Consider the following 23,637-nt stretch of genomic DNA (forward strand, 5'->3'; position numbering starts at 1 on the left):
TTCACTGGTGGTCACTTTCACTTAATGTAATTGCTGGCACTATGACGTGGGCATCAAACCACTGGTCATACCCCAGCATCTAGCACTTGGTTTCACTCATCCAGTCTCTCTAGCCACTGGAACTCAAGCACATGGTCCCTCTTGCCTGCAGTCCCACTTCAGCTGCAGTGCCCATATACTCACTTGCTCCAGTTCCTGGCACCATGGACGTGTGTGCCCCAGTGACCTGAGGTCCCACTCTTGTTCCTGGCACTTATCTCCACTCATGCTCATCTCTCCAGCTGTTGAAACTGTGGGCCCTCCGACCCATGGTTTGACTTGCAGCTGCAGGCACTCAGACCTCCACAGACACACCTGCACACAGCGACTCTCACCCAGCAAGTAGCTTAAGGAATTTAAGACAAACAGACACTGCATGACCAGTACTATTTAATATTGTCATCAATGACATAGACAGTAGGATCAAGTGCACACTCAGCAAGTTTGTGGGTGACACCAAAGTGAGTGGTACACTTGATGTGCCTGAGAGACACAATGCCATCCAAAGGGACCTGGATGAGCCCTCAAGAAGTGGGCCCATGAAAACCCCATGAAGTTCAACAAGGAAAAGCGCAAGGTCCTGCACCTGGGTCAGGGCAAGCCCCAGTATCAATATGAGCTGGGGGATGAAGAGATTTAGAGCAGTCCTGCAGAGAAGGGCTTGGGGTACTGGTGCATGAAAGATTGGATATGAGCTGGCAATCTCTGCCTGCAGCCCAGAAGGCCAGTCCTATCTTGGGCTGCATCAAAAGGAGCATGGCCAGCACATCAAGGGAAATAATTCTGCCCCTCTACTCTGCTCTGGTGAGGCTCCACGTGGAGTCCTGCATCCAGCTCTGGAGCCCTCAGTACAGGAAAGACAAGGACCTCTTGGGGAGGCTCCAGAGGAGAACCACCACAATGACCAGCAGGATGGAGCATCTCTCCTGTGAGAACAGGCTGGGAGAGTTGGGGTTATTCAGCCTGGAGAAGACAAGGCTACAAGGAGACTTTACTGCAACCTTTCAGTACTTAAAAGGGGCCTATAAGAAAGACGGGGACAGGCTTTTAGCAGGGCCTGTTACAACAGGACAAGGGGTTACGGTTTTAAATTAAAAGAGGGAGGTTCACATTGGACATGAGGAAGAAATTTTTCACAATGAGGGTGGTGAAACACTGTCCCAGGTTGCCCAGAGAGGTGGTAGATGCCCCACCCCTGGAAACATTCAAAGCCAGGCTGGATGGGACTCTGAGCAACCTGATCTAGTTGAAGATGTCCCTGCTCATTGCAGTGGGGTTAGACTAGATGATCTCTGAAGGTCACTTTCAAACCAAACCATTCCCTGATTTTAAGTATAGTAAATGTAAGCTATTCTTCAGTACAGCAAAAGGGAAATACTTAAAACAGCAGGTGCAGAACACAGGATTAATCCTCACCAAGTACAGTTGTTCTTCTTATTTCTCAGCTAGCTAATGAGCAACTATTATTTTATCTTTACCATACCTATCAAAATAGGGCATTCCACTGTGTGTTTAGTTATAGTTATCCCTTCTTAGTCTCCCACAGCAATGCTTGTGGAGCATACAAATGCCAAACCAGAGTAAACTGCTGACATACTTCAGCTGCAGTTCAGAAAAGAAGAGAAGCACACATGCATGACCAAGTAGTATAACTTTACTTTCATATTCTCAGGTCTAGGACAGTATAGATGATTCCTTAAAGAAATCCACAGGAAAATCTGCTAAATGAACATTTTGTGAAGTCCTCTTAATATTTAGAGTTTATCACAATTAAAAAACACAACAGTCATCAAGCTCAGAAGTCGTAATATATATATTTAAAACCCAGTTAGAGCTAGATCAAAGACTATTTCCCAAATCTTCCAAATTACAAATAGTCTACCAAATCTATTTAAGAACAGGGTGAACCTCCAAAGACTTTAACTCCGCCATATCTTTTATTCTGTGTATTGGAAATGTGTAGGAAGAATATAGCCTCTCAAAGGTCCTGTTATCTTAAAATATGACATTAGAATAAAGAGCCTTAATTTACTATCACATCTAAAATACTAGCTGTCTTTACCACTAGAAAAATGGGTCTAACCACTCAACAATTCCACTTAAAGACAGAGTGCACATAATTATTCAGAGAAGCCACTACTCCACTATTTCTTTTAAGAACTTGCCTACCTGCCACAGCTAAGTGTAGGTTAACAGCCTGATTCTTATAACACAACATTCTCCACTATTTGAGTTTCTAGCCAATTACAACCCAATATAACTTCCTTTGTAATCGCTATTTCAAAACACAGGTGTAGGTTAATTTCACTGAAGGTGAAAACTAGGATGTTAAAAGGCCTATATAAAAGTGGTATTATTAGAATGGACTTATCTTTCATGAAGGGATTAAAAAGCCACCATGCCCTCTTAGAGCAAGCAAACATTAATACCTATTTCATTTTTACATATTCCAATAATTTGGGTTTTTTTGAGGAGAGGTGGAGGAGGTAGGGTGGGAGTACTGAGACATTTCACTGTTCCCTAATGAATCAGGAGCTTTATTTAGAAGGTATAACTTTATAAGCTGCAGGCAAGTTATTGATTTCTTCCCAGTATTATGAATTATCAGAGGTTTGTGTCAGAGGTACTGCCTCCTGGCATCGAGAACACTTTGCTTGCAGAAGACACTGACAAAGCCAGTCACACAACTAAGCGAAAGCATAAGTGAAAAGAGAAGCACAACTAGAACAGTACCTAAATGTGTAGAATGCTGTGGCATTTTTCTCTCTGAAATATTCCTTAAACCTAAGTCTATTTGTTTTAAGAACTGTTTTGAAGAACTACAAAAAAACAAAAACACATTCTTATTTTGTAAACAGTAAGTAAAAGCCCCTTCAAGACAGACATCCAAAATTTTTAATTAATACAAGAGTATTACAATCCCCACAGGAATACTAGGATTGAAGGAAGAAAAAAAAAACAACTCATTAACCCAATTTTAAACTGACTACATGAGTTGGTAACACAAAAGGGTTGGGTTTTGGTGGTTTGGTCATTTTTGGTTTGTTTTTTTTTTTTTTTTTTAATCCCTGGTCTTGGTTCCACAACTAGACAAGTGAGTGGGATGTTTTTTCTAGCCATCCTGGCAACCACCTAGCAAACAAAATAAGCTCTGCCTGAATACTTCTGCAGTAAAATCGCCTGTACATAGTGACTATAACTTGATCTTCATTATTACTTCCCAAGACACTGCTTCAGCTAGTCAGATTAAGTCAGAAATTCTTACTATTCACTAGTGATTACACATTATTCTTAAGTTTTTAACAATTTATTCATGATCAAAAGTCAAACAGTAGGAGGTGACTGGACAAGTCAAGCAAACTAGGAATAATGTGACATTTAGCCAACTGATTTGAAACAAAGTCTGCCATGTTCTCACTTTAGACAATTTAGATCGTGATTAATAGCAAAATCAGACACTGGGTAATAAAAAACATAGAAGAGACTCTAATATCACATCACTTTAATGAAAACATATTCTGAAAATGACCACAATATGACTCATACCTTTGGTCTATTATGCTCAAGACTAATTCCGTCTTTTTTTGAAAAGACTTGATTAACAGGTTAAAGAGAAACTACTTGTGGTATAGTCACACCATTACTAGTAACTGCACTAGAGCAGCTTAAATGTCCACCTCAAAGCAAAATAGATTCAATTTTACATAGGCCTAATTCATTTAAATGTAAAGTAAAAGGCACCACTGTTAATGAGTGACATCTAAAAAGTAACACAAATGTTTGAGATAAAGTAGAAGTACTATTCAGGACATAATGGTATTAAATCTACCTATTTAATCTTTATTCACACCCTTCCATGCACAGTGAGAGACTGATATATCTGATAATTTTCCATTAAACACCTGTTTCTGTCTACACAGAATTAATTATGCCCTCCAGTAAGTTGTCAAAACAGCAAAGATGACTGTTCAAAATTTGTCTTGCATGTTATTAGTAAGAGACATAGTAAGGAAAAGAAGGACTTCAGTAATGCAGGAGAAATAGCAATACAGTTGAAGACTACTGGCTGACTCAAAACTGGGTCCTATGCTCTTTCACACAAATTTTGGTAACTTATTCTCCAGCATTTCACTTCGCAGAGAGTAATGTGGAACATCAAACATTGCCTCCTCCCAGCTGTTACAGGAATTAACTTCTTACAAAATTCACAAAACACAAGTACTATTGAAAAAAAGAGCTATTCAATCTTGGCTTGGCATCTAATGATAAAGAGGTCGAAGTTACTACACACATAATTGATACCATGGCTGGATACTAAGACATTTTAATATAAGGTTTTTTTTTTTTTAATACATTGCTTAGATTTAAAGTCTGTATTATAACTGACTGTATTAGAGTCCTAATGTCTAATACCTGCTTCATAAATTTTAGCTGAAAATGGTCACACATCCAATCTCTCATCAGAAAGGAGATGCTTGCTTATAAAGTACTAAATTAAGGAAGACACTTTGAAAATCAAGTAAATAATTAACTGTTATTCCTTTAAGAAAATCAACTGAGAGCATATAAGGTGGCCCTACTGCAACAGCATGAAAATTTTAAGTTTCATTGTACCTACAGCACCAGCTGCCAAGAGAAACAGGATCCTCTCATCTTCAACCCCAGACTTCCCAATCACTGACTCTTTTTAACGTCTGAGGCAAGTAATGTAGTGGACAGAGTAGAAGTCAGCAGCAGAAAAGCAGGGGGAAGAGAAAGGGCAAGACAAAAAGGTTTTGGCAACATCAAAACTCTTAAAACTGGGTGTCTTGCACTGATTTTGGTGGGTCTGTTTATACGCAACATCAGTGAAATTAGAGATGTGGTACCTAACTACAATTGTCAGTTATTAAAATAGTAGTAAGAGAAAGTTAGGATGAAATTTTATTAACAAGAATTTTATGCCCTCCTTTTACACACTCCAACAGACTGAGTACAATCTCAGAAAAGAAAAAAAAAAAAAAAGAAAGAAAGAAAAAAGGTATTAAATAGAAAGAATCATAGGACAACTAATTATCTTTCTTAACTTTTGCACTCACCTGCTGTTAATAGGGACAGCACAGCTTTTAAAACTCCCTTGATTGTCTTGTGCATACCTCTACAGGTTTGTATTTAAGCTCAGTCAGCACCCTAACCCCATAGAAACCAGTTTCACACAGTTGCTTTTACTGATTTTGAGAGTTGCAGAAGTATGCAAACAGTGAGTAACAGCAAGCATTTAAGCTATCTATCAATACTCTAAAATAATTTCAAGGTGATGCAAGCCATTTCATTCTGGTAGAGTTTAGGCAGGTGGAGCATAAGCAGAGAAGAAATAAGACAGGAAAATGAGGATACTGTCTCAAAGCAGATGTTTCATTTATTAAATCTTCCCAGTTGTAACATAATCCAATTAGAAAAGGTGGTTTAATGGTCTCAAAGCTCTAAAATATCAACACAATTATTTTAATCAGATAGACTTACCACTGTATTTGTTGTTTATTTTACAATACCTACATGCACACAAAGCTCTTTCACATACACTAGTAAGGCATACAACTAAAGGGAAGTTTAGTTAATGAACTTTTGTTTAGAAAAGCTTTTACAAATTACATCATTAGTAAACTTTCTGGGAATAAAAAAAATCTTTTGCCATTTTGAAGTAGAAAATATTTTTTCTTATCTGCCATCTAGCTGTCTTGATTAGCAGAACTTTAGAATTCCATCACTGTATTGTTCAAAGCAGCTCTTATTAGTCTCATTAAACCAGCATCTTCCATACGGGTGGTGCTGGGTTTTTTTGGTGGTGCTTAGGGATGCTTTGGGAATGACTCACGAATATGTGGAGAATCTTCTGCTGGACTGATAAATTCACTTATTCACATTAAGGTAAAGCAGAACTTAAGAATGCTCCAGGTAAGAGGATGCACTGCACAGTGAAAACTGAACTTGGTTTGGCATCAGCAAGCCACTAGCTTTTCTCCACAGCCTCTGAAAGCACATCCTTCAAAACTCTTAAGGTGCATTTCAGACACCTCTTGCAATTAAAAAAAGAGTTGTTCAGATCATTACTTGTTCATGGTAGGTTTTGAAATAGTTCTAAGAGTACTGGAATGCAGAAAAATATTATGTAACAGAAGTTTAAATTTTCTGCAAGATAACCTGGATAAAAACAATGTCTGACTGGCCATATTTGATCCTACTAAACCAATTTTCCATTTCTGACAAAGACTCACTAGTTTAATTACATTCAAATTCCTCTTTACATTCTGCTATTTTCTTTGTTTATTGCTAAGGGTACAATAGCGTTTCCTATCAACATGCATTACAACTATTGATAAAACTGGGAAGAGGTCTTAAAGTGTTCCAGTTCATTAAGTCTTTAAAAATTCTATAAAAAAACCCCACAGCTTTATCTCAGGAGTGAACTTCATTTCACTAATGAATATTACTACAATCTTCTCTGAATAAAATCTGGCTCATTATCAGCCATCAAAATTACTGCTAGGGGCAGCAGGCTTTTGAAGGAAAGACTATTCTTAACCTGAATACTACCACAGACTAAGTTTTGACAAAAATTTACATTTTTCGTACACTGGAAGAATAGGCTCCAACATCCTGCTCACTGAAAATTTAGAGACAGAAACCACAAGCCATTAAAAAAGCCCTTTGTTTCAACTCAGTACACATGGATCAGATATGAAGAGATCTATGACTTCCAGTAATTAAAAGTTGGTAAAAAACAGCCTTGAAACTCAATGAATTATGAAGTCCTTTAAAACCAAAAATTCAGTGAGATTGTACTGACTGAACCCACATCACTTTTTGAACGTTTAATATCCGTGCACTTCAGGTAAAGTAACTGAGGACTTAATCACAGCCGAAATAGACTGCAATCTTCATTCAAAAATTCTAATCCTAGGTACGATGAAAACATCTAGTTACGTATATATGTCATATGTGATTCTACAATCCCAGAAACCAACCACTTATTAATAAAGACAAGGGAAAGTTATATGCCTAGTGAGTAACTGTATGGTAACCGAAGTATTGAGATTTTTGTACCTTTTATCTGAAGCAGTTACACATCTCTATCGGAAACAATTTTCCTATTCTCATGCAAATATTGCCTATTTTTTGAGAAAGACTGGATAAAGAATCTTCATATAGGAACCAAAGACAGCTACTCTTGGTATTTAGTAAAAAGCCTTTAAAAATTCAGGTTCTCAGTCACTTGCCTCCTCATTCACTTGTCATTTACAGTGACAGCCCAGTAAAAAACAATAGCTGTCAAAACTGAAATCTGTAGTAGGAAGGCGGAAGCTAACAGCAAGTAAGAGGTAGGAAGGTGCTGAAATTCAGGTGAATGCACATTTTACCAACCATCACTTTTCTTTTTGACATCCCCACATGGTTTAAGACCAGAACACAGCACTTGATGGTTCATTAATCCAAACAATACCTAATGGTTTGAAAGGATATAAAAAATTACAGATCCACGCCTTTGGTTAAAAAATTTCAGTGATCAAAGCTTTCAGTTTCACTGATCTGCCCAGTTACTGCCTCTGTAATGCTATGACAGAAGATGAGCAAATGTTGCTAGAATTGCCCCACACCTTGCAAATGGTTAACAGAAATTCTGTATTCTTTCTGGATTCAAATATACACACAGTAACTTATATGAAGTTAGCTACCTATGAACTATACAAACCAAATGAAAAGGAGCCTTGCAAAATCTTTTTCTTTTGTTCTTGAAACCTCAGGAGGGCTTTAAGATGCAGTCTGCTCACACTTCTACTTTCCTGGCATTCGGCTCTTTCAACACAAACTGAAGCAAAAATGTAACACAGTTATTCAGTCTTCTTTGAACTCTTCCTGCTGCTGCTTTCCTACCCTAGACAAGACACAATCCTAGCTTTTCAACTGACTGAATATGTGAAAACAAACTTGATAGTTAGCATTGTTGTTTTAGTATGAAATTATATAGCAGCAACTTAACCAATTTTTTTCTTTCCAACAAAACCTGTTCAGCCCTCCATATCTTCCAGTATTTGATTGCCTCAATTCTTACCTTGAAGTCTTGAAACTTCAGTTTTGAAAACATTTTTCCTCTTTAATTCTTTTTTCTCTCTTAAATCAAATTGTTACGGTGAAGACATGGAGGAAAGGACACAAGAATGCAATACAAAATCAGGACCACCTGAGCTGGGATTTTCAGATGTTAAAATAGTGCAAAAGCACCAGAGGCTTGTATATGCTGCTGCAAGATTTTTCCTTGTTAAGGATATGGTAGAATGCACTATTGAAAGCTTCCTTTTTCTTAACAAGGAGATATATAAATCATTTCAATAATACATCAACCCATTAACAGTTGGAATAAAGTTATGCTTGTCAATCACTGCCAGCAGGAAAAACATTCATAACCTCTGAAGTTTACTCCAATAGACTGTAATTCTTTGTCAACATACCTGCAATGGGCAGGATTCATAATCTAAAAACTTCATTTCACTACTGTGGCATATTTTTCAAGTATCCAAGCAATCTCCTTTCATTATGTCTAAGAACATTTCACTTTATTCAGTTTAAAGGAGTTTGCAGTGCTAGACATTGTGAACCTAAAAGAAATAGTTAGCTTTGAGTGTTCACTAGGATAAAACCAACTGATTTTAAAAATCAAAATTGTATGGGTTTTAAGTATTTTATCAAATTTGGATACCACTAATTTTACAGCAGACAGCATTCTGCATGTACTTTATGTTTAGAGGGTACAAAGCATAGTGAGCACAAATAGCAGAGAACTTTGGCTTTATTATGCAAGGCATACAACTTTCTTTTAACTAGGTGTTAATGCAAAGGAAACAGAATCTGTTTTCACAGTGACCATTTTCCAGGTTTTATAGGAAACACCTGTTGCAACTACTCATTATTGCTTTAAGCTCTCAAGTATGACAGGAGAGGAGAGAGATACTCATATCACCTGCACTGATGCCATTTATGACAAAATCTAAACAACACCAAATAGCACTGGCAGAGCCATTTTTCTTGACAAGCCATTGTTAATTTTTATATTCAAATGTACACACGGTCACTTTCCAACACCACTAATTTTTACATTTCCATCAGCATAATGTAAAGAATGGGAAGGTGCCAAAGCAAGTTTTGAAGTCTAGTATACCTGCATCTTGATCTGCACTAGCTTAATGAAGCACTCAGACAACAGCCCATGCCAATCCTGTTCTGGCCTGCTATGTTTCTATTCCAAAACTCCCACTCTGCTATGCATATTTGCCTGTTTCCTTGAACAAACACACCAGTCTGAGCACACACTCAGCTCATTCAAGAAGCTTGCTCAGTCCAAAACTAAGCTAAAATAGAATTATATCATTGCTCTAACACTCCCAAGTAAAGAATATCTTATCAGGTGATAATCCCCCACATCAGTACATATTTACTTCTCATTGATAAAACTGACTGCACTAGTCAAGACAACCCAATCCAATTCAACACCATTTTACCTGCAAAAAGCTTCATTGTTTTTAATAAGCAGGAACACAATAGTGCTAATACTTGGAGACAACATAGTAACAACTGACTTCTCCTTTATGAGGACTTGCCATTTTCTTCACTAAATACCCTGTACTGTGTCAAGTGAACTACTAAAATGTATTAGTCCTAGACTGAAAAATCTAAAGTCAAAAGTTCCAGGTTTTCAGTAAGACAAGAATTCTCATTTCTACTTCTTTGATTAGTAGAATCTTTAACATAGATGAAATACTAGGAACTTAAGTATTTTTAGAACAAAATTAATCTTTAGTTCAGTAAGCTTATGACAATAGAGAGTAAAACCCAAAGTAGCCAATTCTATCTTTTCAGGTGCTTTTAGAGAGAAATGTACAACAGTTCATATATAAATTCCAGCTTAAATGTCTTACAAGATAAACATATTATTAAAAACTACTTTGTTCACAACAGTAGCATGGAATTTCTTAAATCATACTAAGAAGCTCTTAGCCCAAATTATGTCACCTAACTTTCTGCCAAGTTACACTGCTGCTTGTTGCATAGAATCATAGAATGGTTTAGGTTTAAAGTGACCCTAAAGATCATCTAGTTCCAACTCCCCTCCCATGGGTGGGGATACCTTCCACCAGACCAGGTTGCTCAAAGCCCCATTCAACTTGGCCTTGAACACTTGCAGGGACGGGGCATCCACAACTTCTCCAGGGAATGTGTTCCAGTGCCTCACCACCCTCATAGTTTCTTCCTAATATCTAATCTAAATCTACGCTCTTTCAGTTTTAAGCCATTACTCTCTGTCCTATTGCTACATGCCCTTGCAAAAAGTCCCTCTGAGATTTCTAGTACCCTTTAGATACGGGAAGGCTGCTATAATGTCTCCCCAGAGTTTTCTTCAGGCTGAACAGCTGCAACTCTCTCAGCCTTTCTTCATAGCACATGTGCTGCAGCCCTCTGATCATCTTTGTGGCCGTCCTCTAGACTCCTTCCAACAGGATCATGTCCTTCTTCTGTTTGCTGTCATCTTCTCTCTCTCTCTCCTTCCACAAGCAATATCCATAACAAAATACCAGGAGAAAATCATCACTTACTAGAGAGGCTGTGTTTGTCATGAAGCAGAATCGTCTCTTATTCTACCACTCTTCTTTAGTGTGAGCCCTATAGGCTTCATGCAGCACACATATTTCTCACGGTAAGCCATTGAAGTATCATTCATTACATGTGACAAATTTCCCTTGGAAGACAGTGGACAGCCAGGCACAATGCTGAAGGCCCAACAGGCATTTCCATCAACCTGCAACAGAGCAGCTGAACTGTTAAGACACTGTGAGGCCCTCTATTCCATAACTGTGCAAAAAACCCTTAGGGCCATTTGCCTTCTGCAGAATCAATGACGATGGTTAAGCAGTTGTCAGCCCTAGAAAGGCAGGGAAAAAGCAATCTGCACAAAGCAAGTGTGCTCAGCAGAACTCTCCTTTTCTCCTGTTTTACCCATGTAAACTGCACTGAAAAATAGGCTTCAACATAAACAGCACTTAAAGTAAAGGTTAACGGTTGAGAGGAATCAGGAAAGAAGTGGGAATGTTCAACATGTAATAAAAAGGAAAGTGAAAATCAGTAGTTTGAACAAATGAGGAAGAAAAGGAAAGTTTTTCTCCAAGAAGAAAATTAAACACTGAAATGTAGTCTAGTTTACTATGTGGGGGGTTTTTAATTGTTTCCCATTTATAATGACATAGACTATAATGACATGGAAAAAAACCTGCCATCATGCAATAAGCACAAAAAACATTCCTCTAGTACAGTAATTCTAGCTTTTTCAGCTCTTGAATTATTTTGACAAGTTGACCATACCACCTTTACCATACTAAAAGAGAACAAGAACATAAAGAGCAGCCTAAGACTGCTGATATTCTAACCCAGCCATCCTAATAGCTAAAAAGCTGTAAAGGTAAAAAACTGTTAAGTGCATTAACTTTATCCATTAGAAGCAGCAAACAGCACAGAAATTTGAAAGTTATCTTTTACCAAAACACAGAAGACATTCATAACTACATTTCACCAGCCCATATCTTCTGAACTCATCTTAAGACATTTGTACTGGAACTGGTCACATTGCATATGGGAAAGACTTCACCTCACACTTTTGGCAGGCTTAATAAAATCATGAAAGTGACATGAGCCCAGTATCTCCAAAAAGTCCTTAAATTGCTATGTGTGCTCATGTAAAACAAATACTACGTTTTCAAGTCAGAATGCAGAAGCCAGCATTCTCAAGTACCTGTCTAACTGACCACCAAACTATATTTTTTTTAAGTTTTGTTTTGGGTTTTTTTTTGGGGGGGAGGGAAGGAGGTGGAGCATGGGGTTTGGGTTTCCTTTCTCTTTTAAGAACTGAAACAACCGTCCTTTTCCAATCCAACCCCATTGCAAATGACTGATGAATGCTCCAACTTTCCAATTCAAAAAGGTTCACAACATTCTCAACAAAATAACAGTGTTTGAAACTGAAACTTGTAGAAAGAATTACATCTTTAAAGCCCTCACATTCCATTTATTTTCATTTCCTCATCATCATTAGATCTAGTGTTCTGCAGGTGTGTAGGAAGGGAGTGAAGAAATTAAATGTCTAGCTTTTGGGGTTTTGTTGTTGTTGTTTGTTTCAATTATTTTATTATTATTTTTATTTTACGTTTCACTGGCCATGTTGCAGTAAGGAAAGGTTTCCAAAATGTAACTGTTAAGACATTTTTTAAACTGCGTAATCTAATAACGTGTCACAGTTCAAGAAAACCTCACAGAACACACAGAACATCATTCAATCATTCTGAACCCTGCATTAAAGTCAATATTCTGCTAACTCTGACCAAAAAGCAGAGCAACACTATTAGAACACCACTGTCTTGTCTATCAGTCCTAACACTGCAACATGACACTGGTTTAAGGGACAAGGGCCCTTGACAGAAAAATCCAGTGGAAGACAATAGCATTGGAGGTTTCAGCACTTATAAAACTAAATTATTGGCTGTGACCTAATCACTCCTATGACCTGCTGTAGTAGATGCATTTCGCCCAGCCCCATCATCCACCAGAAACTGCTAGACCAATAGACCACTATGGTCACACACACACACCCTGGTCAACAGAAAGGGCCCTTGACTAATGAGACACCACAGCTATGAGAAGTTTCTGGACCACTACCATAAACAACCACAGCTCAGACTCAACTGTGGTATAAACAGGGCCTGCCGGAGACCCTATTTTGAGTTCACCTTCCTTGGAGCAGCGGGTCTGCAGCTGAAGATTCTCCTCCTTAGGCAGGCCCTCAAGGAAAGTTCCTTGAGAACTGAGATACCTTGCCTTATGAGTAAGTGACCTTCTGGGTACCCTTAAGGGTCCTCACTTTGTAAGAGGGGGAAGATGTGCATTTTGAATCATCACTCTAGAGTTTTGGGATCTGATCACTTGATTCTGAATCAGCTGTGTAGTAACTGAACTCCTAACCGGTATCACGGAATCACAGAATGTTAGGGATTGGAAGGGACCTCAAAAGATCATCTAGTCCAATACCCCTGCTGGAGCAGGACCACTTAGATGAGGTTACACAGGAAGGCATCCAGGCAGGTTTTGAATGTCTCCAGAGGAGGAGACTCCACAAGCCCCCTGGGCAGCCTATTTTATAACACTGTCAGTGTGCTGAATAATTTTGGATAAACATTGTTTCTAGCTGCTTTTCCATTGAAGAGTTATGACTAAAGTTGGTTTGGAGTTTATCACCTGCCTAAACCAATTTTGGGGTGCCTCTGTGACACCTGTGACCTGACTTTTGCTGTTTCAGTACAACAGAGAAAATTTGCTGGGCAACAGTCAGGAGCTGAAAGGTCTAGATTGTTAGGGAAACAAAATAATCTTACCACGATACTAGTTTCACTTATATAAGGGCTTTGACAGCTTCATTTCTGCAGTGTTAGAAATTACTGGTTGTAACTGCCCACGCCTTTTTCTGGAGAAGGCCACCTCAAAGCAAAATCTCCGTGCACATCAGGTGTTTATTTTAACAGTATAGAATATCAGTACAAACCACTGATGAAGGCAGCTTTATGCCCATACAGGCTCAATGTAGCAGAAAAGCAAGGGGAAACTCTTCAGGAAAACAGGCAGATGGAATAAGAGCTAGATCAACAAACTTGTCTGTCAGCCATAATTCTCAAGTGCTTACTAATGTATGGTCTAAGAACATATCACCCAAATGACAGTATGAATTTGCCTTCTTATGTTCAGTACTACTTATACTTTAATAAGGAGTAGCCATGAAAATGTTCTCTAAATTGCCAAATACCAACAGCTTAACCAAATCTTAGACAAAGTAAGCAACTACCAGCTTCCCTTACTACAACTTAGCACCTGCTACAGCACATATTCCAGTTAGCAGGAGAAACTACCTGCCTTCTCAAAAGAAGTTTCCCTTTCCAGCCCTGCACACAGTCATTTTGTCACACGCTCAAGGTCTGTCTCTCTAGAGTCACAAGTATAGAAAACACATCTTTGAACAGTACAAAAGTTAAATTGCTCTTCCTTATCCAGTCATGGTAATGATACTCTACAGCCTCTGTGAGAGTTTATTTTTAGCCCATAAATGAGTTGAATACACACTCTGCACTTAAATCTTAGCACTAAACTCCTCAGATTCCCTTAAAACAAGGCACAGATATCAGCTTTTATAGGAAAGGGAAGAATATTGGTGAAAATAAAGTTGAAACAGAAAATCAACAGCTAAGCTGTTATCTCTTTCAAACTTCAAGTAAATAAAAGCAGCACTAACAGACAGATGAAATACAGCAATAGCCCTCAGAAAAATCAGTAGTGTAGTTCTCTTCAATCATAAGCACTAGCAAAGTATTTCAGGGGAAAAAAGTTCATTCTTTTCATTCTGGATTCAAGCTGGGAGAAGAGACACCTGAATTTTTTTCCATTTGCATGCTAAAATTTCAATGTCTGCAGATGGCAATAATGGATAATAACTCAAAAAGAAGTTACTTAACACAGGAAGCATTAAGTGGCTAATGAATCCAGAGAAGCTAAAGCAGCTAATTTTGTCTTCACTCTTCCAGTGAATATATCTTACAGTTACATCAGGCCTGTTAATTGAGGCTACAGAAGAGCAATCTGGAAGGTTTTCACTTATCCTTACACTCTGTATTTCCATATTCTAAAGATAAATCTCCATGACACTTTCCAGTCATCACCAGAAATTAAATTCAATGTCAGCTCATGCTTGTGACTGGGCAATAAAAGCCTTGACAAAGCAGTGGTTTGGAAGTCTACTTCTAGTTCCACTAAGCAAGTCATTTGACCCATGTGGTGGAGCGATGGAGGGAGGAACTGAAACATGGGGAGAGAATGTACTTTCTCTTCCCAAAGAGAAGTACCAAAATATTTCATTTGAAGACCATAATCCATTTATATAATTGATCACAAAGTGGCTTATATACAGAGTTAGGTCTACACCTATTTGTGTCCCGTTTCAAGGATAATTTCAGTAAAAAGTAAAAAAGGCCGTTTTGTCCAAATAAAATGAAAATAGAACAAGGTGTTATCCTCTCTCTAACACTTTGTCCAAATTCAAAGCATTTTTAGTCATAAAATCATAATTGTGCATCCCATGAGCTATTATCATCTGGGCATTATAACCTTACATAATTTTAATAACTTCTACAGATAAGAGCAAACATTCCTGATAAATTCTGGTGGTAGCATCTTAGATTATGCCTAAAAAGGTTAATTAAAAATTGCTGCAACTAATACAGTACCTTTTACACCTACATATTTCAAAGATAGTCACAAAATGAAACCCTCAAGTGCCAAGATTCACTTAATACCATGTCAGTAAACATACACAGACTATTTCTGGTAACTTGGGTCAAATCTTGAAAGAATCTCATATGCAAAAAAGTGAACTGAAGAAAATTAGCTCCACCCAGATGGCTTTTTATCTGGTCCAGTGCCATTTATGCTACCTCAGATATAAGCCTATACAAATCTAGACTAGTTTTCTTGTGGACAATTGTCAAAATAAGATGTTTAAATTAAGCATCTTATGAATATAAATACAAGTATTTTCTGAAATTTCTACAGAATTACCTGATCTTGGGAGGGATCTCTACCTCATTCTAGCCAGTCAAGAAATAGAAGTACAAGATTAGAAACAGAAGATTAATAAATTAGTATGCAAATAAAATACTTACTCTAGTGCCACCAAGCATAATGCTACTATTAGCAAGGATGTTATTTAAAAACAACTTTCAATTAAACTGTTCCTGCTCAATAGAAGACTGAAAATCTTGGTAAAATAAGGAATTATCACAGTATTTCAAATAGACTAGATTTTATATTTCACTACAAGAAAAGACACAGATTGTAGCAATGAATTTCAGATTCTGGAAGTACAGATTCAAGGTAAGGTAATGCCAGTTTATCACATTCAAACACACTGAATACATTGGGAGAAGAGGGTTGGGAAGGAAAACACATATATGGATTTTCCAGGGGGGAAAACAAACAAACAATCAAACACCAAACAGGCATCTCTTCACAATTTGTCTGAAAACAGTATTAGCAGAGATCAAATAACTTTATTTTACCAAGATTTTAACCAAACATCTGTGAACTAATCCTCATGACAACCCAAGAAAAAAGCACAGTCTTAAAGCATAAATCCATTTAAGATTCAAGACTGCTTTGCAATAAGGAAACTGCTAAAGGAAAAGGCAGTTTAGTTACTTATTTTATTCAACAAACAAAATAAATCCATGCAGCTGTTCCTAAAACTGGTCAATCTCTAAACCTGACAGATTTCATTTACAGAGTATTTTTACTACATTGTTTCCACACCAACACAAAAAACTTTCCACAACTTCAGATTTTTGCAGAGGAGAAGAGCAACTTGCACTCATGGATCAGTGCAGGCAGAACTGATCAGGCAAACACTGTACACTGGTTTGGGCTCCACACCTTAGAAGAAAGAAACAATTCAAAAATGGAAAGAAAAGCATTTCAAGCATTCAATGGATTGATTCGATTACAGTGAGTTAGCAATCTCTCAAAGTGAGGAAATAGTATTAAAAGTATCTTTAACAGATACAGATTTAATAAAATTCAGGGTTTGAAATATTAAAAATTCATTTAGAAACAAGGGCATATGTATTTTCAGCAGTGTGCATGATTCGGTACTTAGACAAGAGCCCTTACCTCTTGCTTATTTTGAATCCTCAAATCAAGATCAGAGTCCTCATGTCTAGAACATACTTTATATTTCAGGAAAAAAAAAAATAGAAACAAAACCCAGTTATTGTCACAGTGGAACAGCATGAAATACAATAATCCAAAACACAGGTCTTAAGATCCCTGTGAAAACACCCAGAAGACAAGTTTAACTTCCAAATGTGTTTATGTCCAAATGATTTTTGAGATAAGTCACCTTGAATGAACAAAGTATGCCACCACGTTAAAAAAAATAAAAAATCCCATTCCCCAAATAAATTCTGCTGATTGTCACTGCTCAGTATGATAAATATATTCATTACAATAAAAAGAAACATTTTGTCTAGTAAGTTTAAATAAATTTGGCAATGTCCTTCAACTAAGTGATAAACTGACCCATAGCTTTCATTTTGCTAAATCTGTTTACTTTAATAGTTCAGGTACAACAAGAAATGTCAGAGACAATTACTCAGAATTAAAGAATATATTAGTGAGCTGTACTGTATCTTTCAGCTTGTTCTTTCAGGTGACAAACTAGAAAAAGCTGTAAAGCACAACACATTACTTGAAAAATGAGCAAACAGTGCACTGGCAATGCTTACATATTTTCATGAATACACAACATTTATGGTTACAAACATTATATTTGCATGCCCACTGCAAGATGAAATAGCAGAGATGAACTCCTCTGGCGTAACACCACACATAATGCACACAAGATTTCTATTATATTCAGTAACATCACAACGACTATGTTGTAATCAACTAAAGAAAGTACCATACACTCACTGTCAGGTTATGCAGAGTGAAAAGAAAGCTCTTAACTAAAGCTAAAAAAGTTGACAAGACAGCCATTTGCAAGTCAGCCAATAAAATGATACTCATTCTAGCAACCAGAAAAAAAAAATAAACAAACAAACAAACAAAAAAACCACACACAAAACCAAAACCACTTTCTTAATTAAGCAAATACTGCACAGCACACTCTCACCCACACACAACCTACAAAGAACACTTCCTACCTTAAATCAAAATGAATTTATGCTATTCACAAGGCACAGATTTCTTCACTTCCCAACAGTAAGGACAGCCTCAGTTTCAAACGAGAATTCTTATTGCTGCCAAAACACAAGCCCTTTGAATGTATAAAAATTTCTAAGTTATAGTCAGTCACAGGCTCAGAACACAAAATAGTTATATGTTGATGTCAACCTAAATATATGTGTGTAGGGATAACAATAAGTCTCCTTGTCACTTCGCAGAGGTGGAAAACAATTGTAGAGCTAGTTTAAGTAAGTTCTTCCACTAGCAGCAAAACTACAAACAAGCTTGGTTTTCTTCACACTTGCACATTTCCTCCTTACAATCTTACCCTGCATTATAGTAAAGCCAATACACACTTCAGTTATCTCCAGTTCTTCCCCCCAACCCCTCAACAATTTCCCCCACCGACTCTGCCAAAACTGTGATTCGATAAAGAGACAGTCATAACTGTGAGAGCAGTCATCTTTTTGGCACAAAGAACAAGTATTAATAACTTGAGCTCACCACACTTCGTCAGTCCCCCTACTTTTGAATTATCTGTACTACTCCCTACTTTTGAACATGTGCTATGTTTGACAAATGAATAAAAAGACCCTAAAGTTCTTATGTATAGTATGAAGTTTATACTAATAGAAAGCAGTGTTTCTGATTAAGGAAAAAAAATATGGAAGAAAAGAAAAAGGGGAAAGAGTATCATTAATCAGCGCAATGCAGTTTTATTTCTTCCTACAATGCTGGCTCTGCAATACCATTGCAAGACTTCAGGTCTCTGCAGTAGCAAAATTCAATCAAACTTTCAATAGCAAGTAAGGCTTTCAGTTTCACTAATTCTCACATACTGACTAGTTCTCATCACTCATTTTCATAGTCTGTTGATTTAAATGGACTTATTCAGTAAAATTAACCTGAGAATATCTAATTCAGATATAACCCCCAAGTTTTTTCTTGGCTCTTCAGAGCAATTATAAAACAAACCACTATTTACGGTGTGTCTTCAGTTACATATCACAACAGCAAAGAGTGCTTTTAATGCGGAACAACCCATTTCTCTCTTCCCTTTTATTGCATTTATGGATTCCACAAATTAGCTAAACTTACAGTCTAGTACACCAAGCTTGCATTTTAAAAAGGGAGGTGCAAGGAATAAACAACTATAATTTTACTTCAAGACATAGCTCCAAAACAAGTCTGGTATAAGCTAAGAGGCATGAACCGCTTCTGCCTGGCTTTTACCTACTCCAATCAAACTGTCCTAAGAAGGTTTTCTCCATATTTCCTTTAAACATTGTGTCATATCTAACCTAATAAATTGGAGTAGTTTCAACCATTGTTAAACACCCTTACTAGCAATGACAAAAAGACAACAGAGTTTAAACTACTAAACTCTCAGGAATACCAGCAGTTCTAAATTCATTGCATCTCCAAACACCATTATCCAAACAAGCTTCCATTTAACAGTTCTACTTCCACATGTGTACGAATTAAGACAGTAGATCCAAAACAGAGAGAAAATGTTTGGCTTATAACATACAAATTCTCATTATACTTTCTGCAAACTGGTATCATCTCACAATACAGTAGTTGAAAAGTGAAACAATATCAACATGCATGATTTCAAAGCATCATATCCACATCTACTTCGTAGGCCATACCTAGCTTGGACCTTCAATGAAAATGGTTCTACTTCTTACAGAGTTTCCCAGAAAGTTCAGAAATCTAATCTAGAATTATTTCAGTTCTGGGAGATGATTACCTGACAAAGGCTTCAAAGGCCACCTAGATTAAACAGTCACATGGGAAAAAAGAAATGGAAGTTATTAAAACAAAAATCCAAAGGTCCTTGGTAAGAAGGCTTACCAATATCTCAAATATAAAGCTTAGAGACTACCTCCTCTAAATCATGTAGGTAGTCAGGTGAAGCAAGAGTAGGTTTGGCAGCTGGAGCAACTAGAAGCTACACTTCACAGTTTCTTAGCAGCTGAAGTCTTCCATATAATGGTAATCAATTTCTGCCATTCTAGGCATTAGTATTAGGCTAGCATAATCACAAACTTTAAGCCAGCTTTAATATAACATTTACAAGTGTTCAGTCTAGATTTTCTATAGTGACAGCAAAGTAACACACTCAAGCTGGCTAGATCAGCTCACAAAAAGAATTCAAACAGAATTTCTTCAAAAAGTGACTTACAAAATGTTTTACAATTTATTTCCAAGCTTTCTGTTGTGGTACCCTTATGAATCTCTCTAGAAAACCACGTGACACTTTTTGGATGCAGCCTACATGATCTCACCAAGTACCTTCAGTTCTGCACAGGTTCTCTGAACAACATTATAAAGTATCTATTAGTACAACTTAAACTGAAATAGTAAAGCTACTGAAAGGCTACAAGGTTTCTATTTCTATTCACTTTATCACCAGCTAAAGAATTTTACAAATTGCAGAGCATCTTTATGAAATACATGGTTAAGTATCACAGTTCAGATTCTTATCTGATCTGCCACTAAAAGAATTAATACAAAATTAATCAGTGTCCTACCTAACAATAATACATAATAATTTTTAAAAAGCACACTATCTAGTATTAAAAAGACCCATAACAACATATTTAGCATATGCCCAGTTATCAGTGTGGTACAAAGAAAACCAAATTACAATGACAGATATATAGGTAGGATGCTTCTTAAATATAAGGTTCATCTCAACTTTTTCAGTTCAAACCTTTTCATTCATATATTTAATTATTTTGTGAAACTCTGGAAGATAATTATGTAGGATTATTTTTAAAAATACCAAACAAAATATTTCCAGAAGAACATATCAGGGCATATACAGATAATAAACCAGAATTTCTTGAACCGGTTTTTCAGAGGCATGCATTTCATACAGAAGGTAGGAAACACCTAAACAGATTTGACACAAAGCGTACATAGAGTGATACTTTCATAAAATTACAAACAAACCAACCAACAACAAAAACAAACATGAAGTAACAAAAGAACATCCAAGTACTTAATAAACGATAATAATCAAACTTCCTGTGAGCCTTACTAATGCCACGACATGCTAAATTTTCCACATAGGACACTCTGAAGTAATACCTGACACTTTCAGACTAAAAGAGACCAAATCTGACAGCACCACAACTCACTAAAACCTAGTGAATGAGTAAACAATCAGAATTTTGTAATATCAAACATATATATGTATACATGTATATGTGTGTGTGTACATATATCCTTAGACCTTAAAACAACTCAAACCACAAGCGTTCCACACCTGCAAGTATCACTTCTTTTCCTATTTCTCACAAGACTTAAAATCCCATATCCCACTTATATACACAGCACATACCCGTGCAGCCGAGGTCATACACACGAGGGCCATGTCCTCTCTATAACTTGCTGGAAAGCGTATCTCCACCACCACCCACCCCTCAAAGCGACTCCTACTCCCAAAACCGTGGGGTTTTGGAGTCCTGCAAACTCACACCTGAAGCGGGGGAAGAATCCAGGGACAACTGTGAACAGCTCCACCTACGCCAGCCCCCACAGGCAGGACCGCCTTGCCCGCAGCTGAGCTGCCCTAGGCTCCTCCACACCACAGGGTAGGAAGGGGTCGAGTGAGGGATGTCAAGAGTTTCCTTTCCCCCAGAAGAACCACCTTCCCCTAGGGCGAGGAGGGGTAGCTGAGAAGGACAAGCACAGCCGCTCCCCTGACTCACAGAAGATCCCCTGCTTCGGGAGGGATGTCTGGAGAGGGGAAGCCCCACATAAAACATCCCCAGCCCCCAAGCATACAGCGTGCTTGTAGCAGCACAGAAAGTTCAAGCACAGCCCTCCTTCCCCAGATCCCGGACACCTGGGGGAGCAAAAAGCCCGCTCCTCCGCAGGCCCCCACCACCTTGGAGCAAAAACGGCCCCGCACCCAAGCACACGGGAGGCCCTCCACAGCCCCCCACCGCACATAGCTCGAAGGGGGGTGGCAGACCTGCCCCGCCCCCAGGACACTCGTCTGGCCTCACACAGCCCGTGGCCGCGATAGTGGGGCAAGGGAAGGCCGAGACTTCGGTCCCGACACCGGCGGATCCCCACGCCACGCCGCGGACCCGAACTGACCTGACCGGGGAGGGGTGACGCCGTGTCCGTTGGCGGGGGAGGGACGCGATATTCTCTCGGGGCTGGCGCGGTATTTTTCTCCTTGCTACCGATCCTCCGCTCCACGGCCCGTCCCTCCCCGGCCACCACCACAGAGAAAATGCAGAGGACGCGAGTGAGGTAACGCGAGACAGAGGGAAACACCAGCCCCTCTTTCCGTTCCTCAACCAAAAAATTAAAACAAAACAAAGCCAAAACCAAACAAAGACACACCAAAAAAAAAAAAAAAGGAGAAAAGGCAGAGGAGAGAAAATTAAAAGGGTCGTCCCGGAGTTTAAAACAAAGAGGCGGAAATAGCCGACCGCGGCCCGAGCAGAGCCGAGCAGGGGCGCCGTTCTCAGGGCGCATGCGCATGGGGCTCTCACCCGGGCACGATTCAGGCTCCCCCTCCCCGAGGAGCCGGGCTGGCCCATGCGCGCTCCCCGGCCCTCGCCGCGCACACGTGCCGTGGACGGGTGGGATCCGGCCGCGGCGTTCGCTGTGCTGGCAGTCTCCGGCCGTCCTGGGAGCCCGGACCGAAGGGCCACAGGGAGATATCCGGGTCCGCGAGGTGCCCAACCTTGCAAAATCGGCTGAACTTGTGAGCAAGATGAGGTTTAATGAAGTTGAGGTACTTTTCGGTGGGGTATGGCTCTCCAGTGGTCCCAGCTGTCTTGTGTCTCAGGGTTTTCCTCAACAGTACACAGGTGTCTTTTTAATAGATGGACGCGGAAACTTGAACAGGAGTTGGGAGCGCTGGTGGCAAGACACACAAATCGATGACAAACTTAAACACCCCATCTGATTAAATTAAAATTTTTGCTTCCTGAATGTTGAAACGTGGGAGGTTTTAGGTCAAGGAGCATGCATAAAGCTTGGGAAGGCCATGCCAATTTTAACTTCACACCAAGTGGCTGAATGCCAAGGTTGTAAAGACAAATACTTGAAAATTAACCTGTCCAAACTCTAAGACATCACAGCAAGTTTTATGTTCTCAATTATGTGTATATTTTTGATACAATGCTTTAAAATACCTCTTTCTTTCCTCCTTGCCAACAAGGAATGAGCCACAAGATAGTCTTCCACCTTTACTAAGAGTGGAACTGGAAATGGACTGTCTCTGACACAGCACAGAGCTATATGTCTTCCTTGTCCAACAAACTACTGAGCCTTTATTGTGTACCTAGACTTCAGGATATGTGCTTAGCTCTAAAGAGCTGTGTTATTCAGGAAGTAAGGCTGTGTTAATAGCAAATATGCCAGCACTGTAGATTTGCTTGGTTTGACTTCAAGGGTTGTGCAGTTAAATGGATCCATCTTGTCTGTCAGAAATTTAAATTTTGTTTTCAGTTTAACCACAAATGACTTTGCATGGGCCTTGGCTATAGGGATAAACTGTAGTGATATATTCTAGAAAGTAATGGGGCTGCCTGCCTGACTTTTGGAATAGGGTTCAAGTAGCCAGAAGCAAAAGCAACAAGCTGTTAGAATGTGCATGAAATTATAAAGTGGGTGGCTGTTTGTTGTTGTTGTTGTTCCTAGTATGTCCAGAGCCAAACACTGCAGATCAAGAAAACCATTAAGGCCAACATCTATAGGTTTTGGTTTTCTCTCACTATAGATATT

The 23,637-nt window shown here is 38.6% G+C and overlaps 1 protein-coding gene across 4 annotated transcripts in view; it reads right to left on the reverse strand.

Annotated features, from left to right (window-relative positions):
- Positions 1–22,394, reverse strand: part of LOC136114905 (polycomb group RING finger protein 3) — a 111,514-nt gene extending 89,120 nt beyond the window's left edge. Inside the window, exon 1 of one of the 4 annotated variants that reach the window (XM_071801911.1) lies at positions 21,994–22,394. In XM_071801911.1, the coding sequence (XP_071658012.1) occupies positions 21,994–22,386 (393 nt within the window). In that variant the 5' untranslated portion in view covers positions 22,387–22,394. The remainder of the gene's footprint in view (positions 1–21,993) is intronic. The other 3 variants (XM_071801910.1, XM_071801912.1, XM_065860618.2) reach the window with 3 other exon arrangements.
- Between the last annotated feature and the right edge of the window lie 1,243 nt (positions 22,395–23,637).

This window comes from Patagioenas fasciata, chromosome Z (assembly GCF_037038585.1).
Source record: "Patagioenas fasciata isolate bPatFas1 chromosome Z, bPatFas1.hap1, whole genome shotgun sequence".
Classification (NCBI taxonomy): domain Eukaryota; kingdom Metazoa; phylum Chordata; class Aves; order Columbiformes; family Columbidae; genus Patagioenas; species Patagioenas fasciata.